Source organism: Camelus bactrianus, chromosome 35 (genome assembly GCF_048773025.1).
Source record: "Camelus bactrianus isolate YW-2024 breed Bactrian camel chromosome 35, ASM4877302v1, whole genome shotgun sequence".
Classification (NCBI taxonomy): Eukaryota; Metazoa; Chordata; class Mammalia; order Artiodactyla; family Camelidae; genus Camelus; species Camelus bactrianus.
In genome coordinates, this window is record NC_133573.1 from 16394515 (window position 1) to 16406729 (window position 12215).

The 12215-nt window shown below is 39.3% G+C and overlaps 1 protein-coding gene across 1 annotated transcript in view; it reads right to left on the bottom strand.

Moving 5' to 3' along the window:
- The window catches only part of CUBN (cubilin), a 273800-nt gene that overhangs the window by 62921 nt on the left and 198664 nt on the right, over positions 1-12215 (bottom strand). Inside the window, exons 50-54 of the mRNA XM_074358517.1 lie at positions 11754-11960; positions 9719-9868; positions 7781-7902; positions 6913-7138; positions 4945-5132 (exon numbers count right to left, since the gene is read on the bottom strand). Coding sequence (XP_074214618.1) covers positions 4945-5132; positions 6913-7138; positions 7781-7902; positions 9719-9868; positions 11754-11960 — 893 coding nt within the window. The remainder of the gene's footprint in view (positions 1-4944; positions 5133-6912; positions 7139-7780; positions 7903-9718; positions 9869-11753; positions 11961-12215) is intronic.

The following is a 12215-nucleotide window of genomic DNA, read 5'->3' on the forward strand; positions in this document are numbered from 1 at the left end:
GTGAGCCCAGTGGCAGGAAGGGGCAGGTCTAGTGCAAAGAGGCCAGAAAGTGAGTGAGGAGCCAGGCTGCGGACTCTGTGCAGGCGCCGTGGCAGGTCAGAGATCCTGGCCATGTCTCTGGCAGGAGCCGCTGGGAGGGGCAGGCTCAAGGGGAAGAGGAGGAGAGGAGAGGATGCTGGGAGTCTGCAGTAGTTCAGACAGGAGATCAGGCATGGAAAGTGCTGAGTCACTCAAGAAAAATACTGTTATTAGGTAGTGAATGCACATGATCACGGAAAAGGCTATTAAACATATTTAACCAGTGAGACTCAACCGGGTGCAATTTTGCCCTCTCCAGGGGCATTTGGTGATGTCTGGAGGCATTTCTGATTGTCACATATGGGGTGGGGGGTGGCATGTAGTGGGTAGGGGCCAGGGACGCTGCTAAACATCCTATGATGCCCCTCCCCAACCTCCCCCCCACCCCCAACTAAGAATTATCTGGTCCAAAAAGGCAAGAAGGTAACTGGGTTTGGATTAGCCTTACTAGACTATTCATATCAAATGACTCATTCCAAACATAGCATTTGCAGGAATATTCCTCAAACAAAGCAATAAACACATCCAGCTGTGAAACATGTTTCTATTAGCAAATTAGCCCTACAGGAACGGGCGTGAGGTAGCACTGATTCAGAGCGCTGATTTACTCTCGGCTCTTTAAAGCTGTATCATTTCAACTGACTGTCAAACACTGCATATCCAGCTTACTGGATTTTACTGAAGACAAATTATATTTGCCGTTTATTAGATACAGGAGGTGCCTGGGGCTGCAGCTACCGAAAACACATGTGAAGCTATTCTGCCAAATAGCTAAGATAAAAAAAAAAAAAGTTGGGAAAGAAATGTCCCCTTAACTATCCATGGAAACAGTATATGGAAGTTTTCTACCCACATTTTGTAAAATTATAAACAGGACTGAGAGAGAGCTAGCTACATATATTCCTATTTTCACAAATATCACTAAAAAAGGCAAAGTGAAATGAGCTAAAACTTTTAAGAAAGAATCTCAAGTTCTTCAATTAAGGGCTTCAAGAATCCTCAAGGGCTTACACTTTCCTGAAGTCATTAATTATGGGTCTGACATGGCTTCTTTTTGGCCCAAGAACATAGGTGTTATAATGATAATAATGGTAAAGAGTTATTAAATATCCATTGCCAGCTCATCAGTCAAGAACACATTTCATTGGCTATCCAACCTAGAACTAATTTAAATGATACTGGATCTACAAAATGTGACAAAATTGTCAAAAACTTTTTGACTTTTCTTAAAGTTGGTACAGTTCAACCTGGCTACATGTGACATCTTACCACTCAAACAATTTTCTAAAAAAAATAACATTTATTGAGTACCAGCAGATTCACATGCAGTTGTAAGATATAAAGAAATCCCTTGTACACATTTCCCAGTTTCCTCCAATATCGATATCTTGCAAAACTATAGTATAATATCCTAACCAGGATGTTGACATTGGCACAGTGCCTGCATCTGATCAGTTCCCCAGTTATACTTGTGTTCACACGTGTGTATGTGTGTATCCGGTTATAGCCCAGTTACACACCACCACATTCAAGATAATGAACACCTCCAATGCCAAGGCTCCCTAGACTTGCTCTGTTATAACCACACACGATTCCTTTCTACATCTCCATCTTCCTAACCTCTGGCAGTCTGTCCTCCACTTCTGAATACTGTCATTTCAAAAATATTACATAAATGGAGCAGTAGAGTATGTAACCTTTTGGGATTGGCTTTCTTCACTTGGAATAACTCCTTGGTGATTTTTTCAAATTGTTAGCCTGTCAGTATAACCAAGGAGGACCCTGTGGGGTCTTCCATGGTCAGACCCCTCCCCATATCCTCTGCTGCAGCTCCTCCCTGAGGCACCCAGATAATAGTATCCCATTTATATTTACTGAGTTTTTCAGATACTTAAAACCATCACCAAAGGGAAGAAATTAACTACTTGATGATCGAGGGTGCATTGTCCCCAGACCTTTTGGTGCCTGGGGGTTGATGGTATTGACTGCCCTGTTACTTCCACATCAATCAACCAACCAGAGAATTGTGCACGAGCTGATCACATACCCTGGGACTCCTCTCTCTCACCTGGCCTTTAAATATGCTTTGATGAAATCCTTTGGGGAGTTTGGGGTTTTCTTAGGCATGAGCCACCCCATCCTCCTTGTTTGGCCCTGCAATAAACCTTCTCAGCTCCAAACTTCAATGTTTCAGTTTGTTTGGCCTCATGGTGCAGCGGGCATGTGAGCTTGTCTTTGGTAACATCAAGAGTTTGTTTTTAACTGGCGAGTTGTACTCCACGGTATGCATGCACCAGAGTTCATTGAACCATTCACCCACTGAAGGACATTTTCACTGATTCCAGTTTTTATGTATTGCCAATAAAACTGCTATGAACATTTGTATACAGGTTTTTGTGTAGACACAGTTTGCATGACTGGGATAAATGCCTAGGGTGCAATGGCTAGATCTTATGGTAGGTGTATGTGTAGTTTTATAAGAAACTGCCCAGATCAGATGGCTTCACTGGGGAATTCCACCAAACATACAAACAAGAACTCACACTGATCCTTCTCAAACTCTTCCAAAAGATTGAAGAGGAAGGAACACTCCCAAACTCATTCTATGAAGCCACCATCACCCTGATACCAAAACCAGACAAGGACACTACCAAAAAGGAAAATGACAGGCCAGTATCTTTGATGAACACAGATGCAAAACTTCTCAACAAAACATTAGCAAATAGAATCCAACAACACATAAAAAAGATCATACACTACAATCAAGTTGGATTCATCCCAGGGGCAGGAGGATGGTTCAACATACGCAAATCAATCCATGTGACACACCACATCAACAAAAGAAAGGCCAAAAATCACATGATCATCTCAATAGATGCAGAAAAAGCATAAGAAACTGCCAAACTATTTTTCAAAGGGGCTGGGCCATTCTAAGTTCCCACCAGTGATGAAAAAGTGGTACAGCTGCTCTGCATCCTTGCCAGGATTTGGTGTTGTCACTGTGTTTTGCATTCTGACAGGTGTGCAGCAATATCTCACTGTGTTTTTAGTTCTTATCTTTCCTAAGGGCTAGGGATGCTGAGCACCTTCATATGTTTATTTCCCACCCAAATATCCTCTTTGGTAAAATATCAGTTCATACCTTCTGCCCATATTCTAATGGGACTCCTTATTTTTACTGTTGGGTGTGAGAGTTCCGTCTATATTTTATATATTAGTCTGTGATCAGGGCAAGTGTTTGGAAATCTTTTCTCCCAGTTTCTAGGTTTTCTTTTCATCTCTTCATAGAGGCTTTCACAGAGCAAAGGATTTTTCATTTTGATGAGGTAAAATGTATTAATTTTCTCTTTCATGGATTATTCTTTTGATGTTCAGTCTAAGAACTTTTCATCTATATTTAGGTCCCAAAGATTTTCTGCTCTTTTTTCCCTCTGGAAGTTTATAGCTGTGTATTTTACCTATCAGTTCATGGTCTATTTTGAGTTCCTTTTTGTATAAGGTGTGAGGTTAAGGGTTAATTTCAGTAGCCAGGCCCCTCTCACTGGTTTTGCTCACCCACCTCAGTATCTCTTGGCAAAAACAGGAGTCTCAGGCTGGCAGGAGAAAAACAAGAGGGCATCTCCCAGGCCACTTAGTTTTGGCAGAGCTCCAAACTGATCCCACCTGCCAGTGGTGCTGGCCTTGCCTGATGTCAGAGGGATTTCCATTTGATCCAGAGGAGAAATAAGCCTAAATTACTTTTCAGATTCCATTTTACAACTGAAGATCTTGCGAGACTTTACCTACATCTGTACATTTGATGTTAGTCCATGAGAGAGAGAATTTATTTGTGTCATGAAAAAAGCAATTAGGGAAAGTGTTCATTCACTGAGTTCTAGTATATGTGTATCATATGTAAGTCTGGGATTTTTATTTAAGCAGCGTGCATGGATGAGTTAGATGTAAAACATAATTTGAGAGGTCATGTTAAATAATACCAACACTGACCAATACAAGCTGTTTCTACTCGTTAGGTGGTTTTATGTTCCAAGTACTGAGCACTGTTTCTGTTATTCTGTCCCATTACTTCTCATGCTTAAAACAGTCCCACTAAACTAGGAATTATTCTCTTCATTTTATGGCTGAGTAATTCAAAGCCCAAATGTTTAATCAGCTCATAGAGGAACATGTAGGTGTAAATGCAAGTGATGTGGGGTCCAGGCTAATGGGAACCAAAGGCCAATGTTCTTTCCACTCAAAGGCATAGAGCCTCTTAGAGATATAACATATAAGATGCAAAATAGCACAGATGGAATGAATTTATGATACAGTCATGGCGTAAGTCACTGAAAGGGGATGTAAGTGCCACAGGAGCCACATTTCTAACTTTAAAGGAAGAGAGCCTGACTGACTGCCCCCGGCCATCATTTTATGTGGGTCCCTCCTTGTCTTTTCGACTTATGGGTGTTTAAGGCTAAAGGTGGAGACTGGCACTAAATACATGTCCAGCTTTCTGAAATTTTTATAGGATGCTCTGCTGCCTGTCATGGTAACTTTCATTCATTTTGTCCTTAAGGGTCCATTAGAACAGAAAAAGAAAAGAAAGAGAGAAAGAACTATAGATGCTCATGAGAATTTCATAAGGCCAGACACCCTCCTAAATTAAAGATCTTTGTTTATGTATTAGCAAATGAAGTTCACAGGGCAAAGGGCACTGTGGTTCAGCTTTGAACTCCTAATGGTGGAGGTTTCTCTCTTTTTCATTTGAGCAATCCAAGCAGCAGAATTGTCCTTTTTTTACTTGGAGAGGCAATGAGTCATTTCTAATCTAAACATTTATGTTCCTGAAACCAGCTCGGCTCCAATTAAATAAACAAGCGCACTGACCTTCACAAAGCTGTTCTGACACTGCCCGTCACCACTGGGGATTAGGAAGTTGTTGTCAAAGCTGATCTCCAAGTGTTTACTTTGGTGAGTAATGACTGTCCAGGAACACCTGCTGTTCTCGGGAAAATTCTGAGGCCAGTGAGGGGACCTGATGGTGCCATTATCCGAATGAAGTATTCCACCACAACCTGAAAAATTGTCGTGAAAAAAGTCATCAGTGTGTGATGACAATGACAGTTTTGGTAACCCCAGACTTCTGGAGGAGACACATTTCTAAACGTGAGATTTTAGTGTAGCTTTTCAGTGCCTATGAGTCTCTGACTTCAGGGTAGGTCTACAAGAACTCTCAGTAAACATAGGGTCCCTGAGGCCACAGGAAGTTTCAGCTGTTAGTTTTGTTACGTTTACACTGAACTCACCTGAGACCATGCCATAAAGAACACAGATTTCTATCCTGTCTTCGAACAATAGCAATATTTTTCCCTCCCATTGAGACTGTGTGGAATTTCTGTACCAGAAACCCCAAGTTTTGTATTTTATTACCACTAACACATGAGAAAACAAGTCTACACTCATTTGCAATTTAATTCTAACATGCTGGACAGGAGAAAATGATTTTGAGGAGGGCAAAATCTTCCATTAAGCAACCTGGTTCATTCGTATTGAAAGGCTGATAGATGGAAAATGAATTACAGGGATTGAAAGAAAGCAAAATCTAGAATATTTTTATATAATGTTAAGATAGGTACTTAGGACAAAAGAAAAAACATGGACTCCAAACAGAACAAAGTTAAGGCGTATTCCCTGTATCTTTTGCTTTTAAACCCTTGGAAAACCAGTGGTTCATCTAAAACTCTCCTCTGATTTCAATAGCAGCTAGTGGTTCATGAAGGGACAGTCTGATTCATTCCACAAGGATCTTCTCAATAATTCGGACTCTTCTAGAAAGAATTGCCCTGTGTGATACTGCAAGGCAGTAACAAGATCCTGACAAAAAGTATCCAATGTGAGTCATAACATTTTCTGGGCATTTCCATGAAGTGCATGGCTTCCATGCACAACAACTAATCTTTTGAAATCAAATCTATGCTGTTTTGCCACATACAGAGCATCTGTTCTAAACCACAGAGCTTATCCTGTCACTTTGATGCTCAAAATTCTTCATTAGCTCCCTGTTGCTCAAGGGACAATACAGAATCCAAGGGTCTTCATGATGTGGGCTACTGGTTTTCCTGCCCTCAGCTCACCACCCAGCACTCTGCCTCCAAGCTCTAAATATTTTAAACTACTTGTGATTCCAACACATATTTTCTTTTTTCCCCCACTTACTGAGATATGTATTATTAAAATATAATTGTCACATAACATTATTAGCTTTAGGTATACAGCAAAATGGTTTGATATAGGTACATAGTATGAAATGATTATAGTAAGTCTAGTTAACATCAATCACCACACAGTTACAATTTTTTTTCAGCTGATGAGAACTTTTAAGATCTCCTCTAATCTTAGCAACTTTCACATACACAACACAGTATTGTTAACTAGAGTCACTCTGCTGTACATCACAACCCTGGGACTTACTTATTTTATAACTGGAATTTTGCAACACATATTTTCTGATATTTGTCACTCTTTAGTTGTGCCATGCCCTTTTGCCCAGAGAAGCATTGTGGTGAATGATTCAGATCCAAGTTTCTTGGCTCCACTGTTTTTATTCAAATCTTGAGTCTACGGATGATAAGCTACATGTCCTGCAAAAATTATCAACCCATTTATCCTAAGCAAGTGGAGAAAATGTGTACTGACGTTGTGTTTTCCTTCCAAGGTTGCTATCCGAGATGGCAAGCGCAAATATTGAGAACTGCATCTGAGACAGAGTTGGTACAAAATGTATACTTGCAGGATTAATCAATTTTCAAAATACAGCAGTGAAAAAGACAGTAAGTGCAGAGAATGTTCTTTTACCTAAAGTCTCTGTACTCCATGTAGCATAAAATCCACCATTTTGCACCGAATGGTCTGTGTTAAAAATCACCACCAGCTGGTTGGACCCGGACTGGATCGTCCTGGGGTTTGAACTTCCACAGTAGTGTCCTATTACAGGCGATCCAGGAGAGCCCCCATTCCTAACAGTGACAGAGTCCCAGGCACAGGTTGCATGGGCTTCGATGTCAAAATCTCTAAATGTTAGCTGCAGGAGAAAAGAGAAGGAATGAGGCAGTCTGAATAGTAAGAGAGCTTAGTTCTATATAGTTGGTTAAAATCCTGACAAATCCTTTCATTTTGTTTTAATTTGAATAATTTTGTATTTCTTTTTTTATTTTATTTTATTGAGTTATAGTCAGTTTACAACTTTGTGTCAATTTCTGGTGCAGAGCACAATTTTTCAGTCTTACATGAATATACATGTAACTATTTCTGTCTCTTAGTTCATTCTCCCCTGCCCTCCTCTCATTTTTCTTATTGAAGTTTCTCTTGGAAATTTTGAGAAGGGGTAATTTCTCCCAGAACTGGAGTCATAAGGGTCATGGTCAGTCCCCTGGACTTGGGGGGGAACTCATCGCAAGAATACGAATCCATCTCTCTCTGGATGGGGAAATCATCTTCTCTACATGGCTTCTCCTGTGCTTGAAAAAGATTCCATTCCTCATTAACTATAAACTTGTAGATGCCCATGCATATACTCGGATCAGAGAATTTTGAGGGAGAAGATATGATGGCAGGATCAGAGCCTCATCTAATCACTTGCTTATTAACAGAACACTGCTTCCACAGAGCATGGTGCTTTGGTCCTACAGTTTCGGAAGTGTTTCACCCAGTCATCAGAACTCACAGTGATGGTGTGGCCGGGCGGGGCTTCCAGCAACCAAGAACAGTGGGTCAGGCTGTTGTAAGAGGCCGGATAGTTGGGGCTTGAGATCACTCCACTGTCACCTATCTGTATGCCGCCACAGTCTGAAATTAGATTTGTAACCTTCTAAGTAAGACAGGGGAAAAAAGCCCCACCCAATTCTGCAAAGCCAAAGTAAATACTACTTATAGCCATTGTACTTTATGATTTTTTTAAAAAAGGACACTGAATGAATAAATAGGTGACATTTGGATGAAAGCAAAGTAAAACTGGATGAAAGATTAGAAATAAACAGAATCCCACAGAGTGTTAAACAGAATCACATAGTGAAGACGGACTCAAGTTGGATACAAAGGAGAAGGAAGATCATCTGAACCATAAATGGAGAAGAATTAGATGAGCATGTAACTGACAGTAAATACACTAAGGGCAAAATAAATAACATGGTCTTTCTTGGAAAAAGCTAGGCCAGTGAAAATAAACAAGCTTGAAGAATATGACCAAGTCCCATAACTAAAGACTTAGTCACTTGACAATAAGCACCATATATTGCACTCAGTTATCCAAGTACACATTGGCATAGCAAGTTGAAAAATGGACATAGTTCTCAAGTATAGTGTGGTCTGGTGTTCCACACAAATAATACTGCTTCCTTAAGTCTGACTCTTTTCTTTTCAATCTGATAAAGAAAAACCCGCTGGCAACATGGTTGACTGAGTAGATAATCAATCTCTCTCCTTTCTCCAACCAACCGTTCATAACACAAAGAAGTACAAGATCAAATTATAGCCAACATATATTTGCTTCAGAGCCAAACTTAAGGGAAAGAAAGGAAATCTTCAAAGTCTATAAACAATAAATGCACTCAAATTCTGAGGGGGTTATCTCAAATTCAAAGTGTGTCAGTCTAAGATATGGAACCAAGATATGGTTTGAGGTTTTGATGATCAGGCAAAAAGAAAACATATGGCCTCAGACTTCCACAAAAGGAAGGGCTGGAGTTGAGGCTTTTGGATAAAGTTGGAAATCTAAAAGGACTGCCTTGTGAGTGAAAATGGACTAGAAAAATTCTAATGGTCCAGATAAGCAGAAAGGAGGGGTACTGCTGGTCTGGAGCTGAACTTTCAGGTACAAACTGAATGTCACAGGTGCAAATCCAGCACAAAACATTAGCAAATTATGTTCAGTAATATGTCCGAAATACACATCATGACCAAGCAAGGTTTATCCAGAAGTGAAAGGATGGTTTAACAAGAGAAAAATCTTTCAGTGCAATTTATTATATTAACATATTAAAGTAGGAAAAAATTAGATCATCCCAAAAGATGCCAAAAAATTATTTGACAAAATCTTACAGTGAAAAAAAAAACCTTTTGCACACTTCGAATTAAAGAGATTTTTTTTTCTGATGTGATAAGGAGTATTTCTTGAAAACCTAAGAATAACCAATATATCTAACAAGGAAATGTCACAGGCATTCACATTAAGGTCAGAAACAAGATGCCATCATCCCTTGCATTTGACATTACGATGGTGGCCTCAGCTAGTGAAATAAGACCGGAAAAAAGAAATCAAGAATTGGGTTTGAAAGAAAAAAGCGCTATCAATTTGCAAAAGATACGATTGTTTATATAGAAAAACCAGAGATAATCTCTCGATGAAATACTCAAGCCAGTAAGAATATAGGCAGATCTCTGGGCTATAGATCAATGTATTAAAATTTAGAAATTCCTAGTGACAGGCAACAACCAGTTAGAAAGTATAATTTTAAATGTCTCATTGGTATTACCAGTAAAATCAGCCCTGATAGCTGTCCAAAAATAAATGTAACAAAATATACGTGAGATCATTGTGGGAAATGTCATTAAAATGTATGTATTATTTTATTGCCAAAGTAGGAGAGCTTATCATAAGTCCTACCTGTAAAGGAGTATCGTGCATGGAATCCAACATGTTCTACACGCTCATTGGTCACAAAGTGTATCCACACCTGAGGATAAGGTATGACCAATGGTATTGCAGGTTGTGAAGAACCGCAGAGCCTCCACATCAGAAGCCCGTCAGCATTACCTGAACAGAATAACACACCAAGTGCCATTATGTATGTATCTTTTGGAAAATATAGTCATTGAATTCAGTAGGAACAAATAATTAAAAAAAAATCTGAGGTATTCATTGACACACATTTAAATTCTGGTTTAGTAGCAAATATTTCACAGATTGCCTTTCTGTCTTTCCCAATTGCAAAGGAAAGAGTGCCTCCAACAGGGCAAAAAAAAATTTTTTTTTATATGGACCTCTTTCTCTATTGTAGATGCCATTTTGTTTCAATTTGTGTTTTCATCATTATTTTTAGCGTATCTAAACAGATACAACTAATTTAAAAATTGGGGTATGCTTTTTATTTTTAGGGAGTAAGAAATATGTCAATAGTGACAAAATATATTAGCAAGATAAAATTGCTGATTACCTAAAATTTTAATGATTTCTTCACTTTATTTACTCAGCTAAAATGAATTGGTGGGAGGGTACAGATCAAGTGGTAGAGCACATGCTTAGCATGCACAAGGTCCTGGGTTCAATCCCGTGTCCCCATTTAAAAAAATATTAATAATTAAGTAAATAAACCTAATTACCTCCTCCCAAGAAAAATAAATAAATTAATTAAAAGTTTAAATAAAAATACATAAATAAAATAAATAGAATGGGCTATTCAGTACTCAGGCCAAGAATATCAGATTTGGAGCTAGCTATTTTTAGGTAGATGACTCTCTGCAGTAATTTGATTAACATTTATAGCTCACACTCTCTCCTCCCTGCTTAGTCTGTCAGACAACATCACCGATCTCATAAGTCAACAAACACAGTATTCTGTCTCAAAAATGACTGTATTTCATTGAACAAAATTTTATATACAGCTGTTCTGCTTGAGTCTGTCAGCCAGTGGTTTTGAACCAGGCAGAAGTGGTGAGCATTTATCAGAACCACATGGAGAACATTCCCAAACTACAAAGTCCGTGTCCCTCCTAAGCCTTTTCTAGGTTCATTTACCTCAGAAAGCCCAGATGATTCTTCTGCTGAGGCAGGTGGTCTGTGACCACAAACTTTATCAAAATCTTTTTCTAGAAAATTCTGTCCTCTATGCTCCCAAAGCAAGCATCAGCTTCTGTAGTTGCCCTGGTAGACTGCCACTGCCAACTCTACTAACCTCCACTGCTTTCAGCCTCCTTGTCTTGAAATTTTGCAATAACTAGGAACTCAGTGAACCTTGGACAGCATAAGAGATCTTCAATGTTACTTTGGAGCATTCAATGGATAACTCATGCCTCTACTATTGGAAAGAACTAAAATTGAGTTATCATTCCTGAATGCAGATTTTAAAAAAATTCGTAAGAGAACTATAGTTTACTGGGTACAGTCAATCCATTTCTATTATGAAAACAAAGACAAACTTGACTGCTTTGGGGATAATTCCCTAAATAGCTTCCATATGCCTCTCCATCTAGCACATTGCAATACTTCTTTAGATATCTAAGGCTTAGGGAGACTTCCATGGCCTCTTTTGTGAATCCTGTAAATTCAGGAAACCACCAACACATTCTGAATGTAGAATGCTACATTCTAGTCTCTCAAGTAACAAGTCTAGAGTAGATGAGAATTGAAGGGACCACCTGAATTCATTAAGAGAGCAAAGTCAAACCAGAATCTCTCTGGGGTAAATCACATCAGTAGAGACACAGGGTCTAGCTGTAAATACTGATCTGTCTCATTCCCTGTTTATGGGGTGTATTCCTCAGCTGGACACACATGGGATGATGGCTTTGTCTGCTTGATGTTCTTCGGGTTCCTGTGCACACATAGTATAGCCATTTGACTTCCTTCATTGTGGGTGGTCTCCAGGCATAAGGAGAATGCTGTAGATGAATGCTAGAATGTGTTCCTTGATTGAACTCACCTACTCGGAACTCAAGGACATCAGATTGACAGTCTTGGTGACTTTCTAGGTAAAAATCCGCAAAATGAATGTAAATGGAGGAGTTTTCCTGATTTGGATTGCTGAGGGTCCATTCACAGTTTAGGTTGCTTGAATAATTACTGACACCATCATAGCCTGGAGAAGTAAAGTTCCCCTCAGGGACATTTGTAAGGGACCCACCGCACACTAGAAAACAGAAGGCAATGAAATGGAGAAAGTAGTAGTAAGATTCATGCTGTAACAAAGACAGGAACAATACAGAAACAGTAACTACAATAACGACGGCAGCTTTTTTTTTGCTTCCATTTATTTTTCTAGCTGATGTCAGCGTTGTGGGTGAAGGGCTGGCTCATGCATGCCAACTGTAGGAGAAGTTCCTGTGGGTTTAGAAAGAAAGATCTGCAAAAACAAGCAGCTTCTTTATTTCCCTGTAGGTGTAGA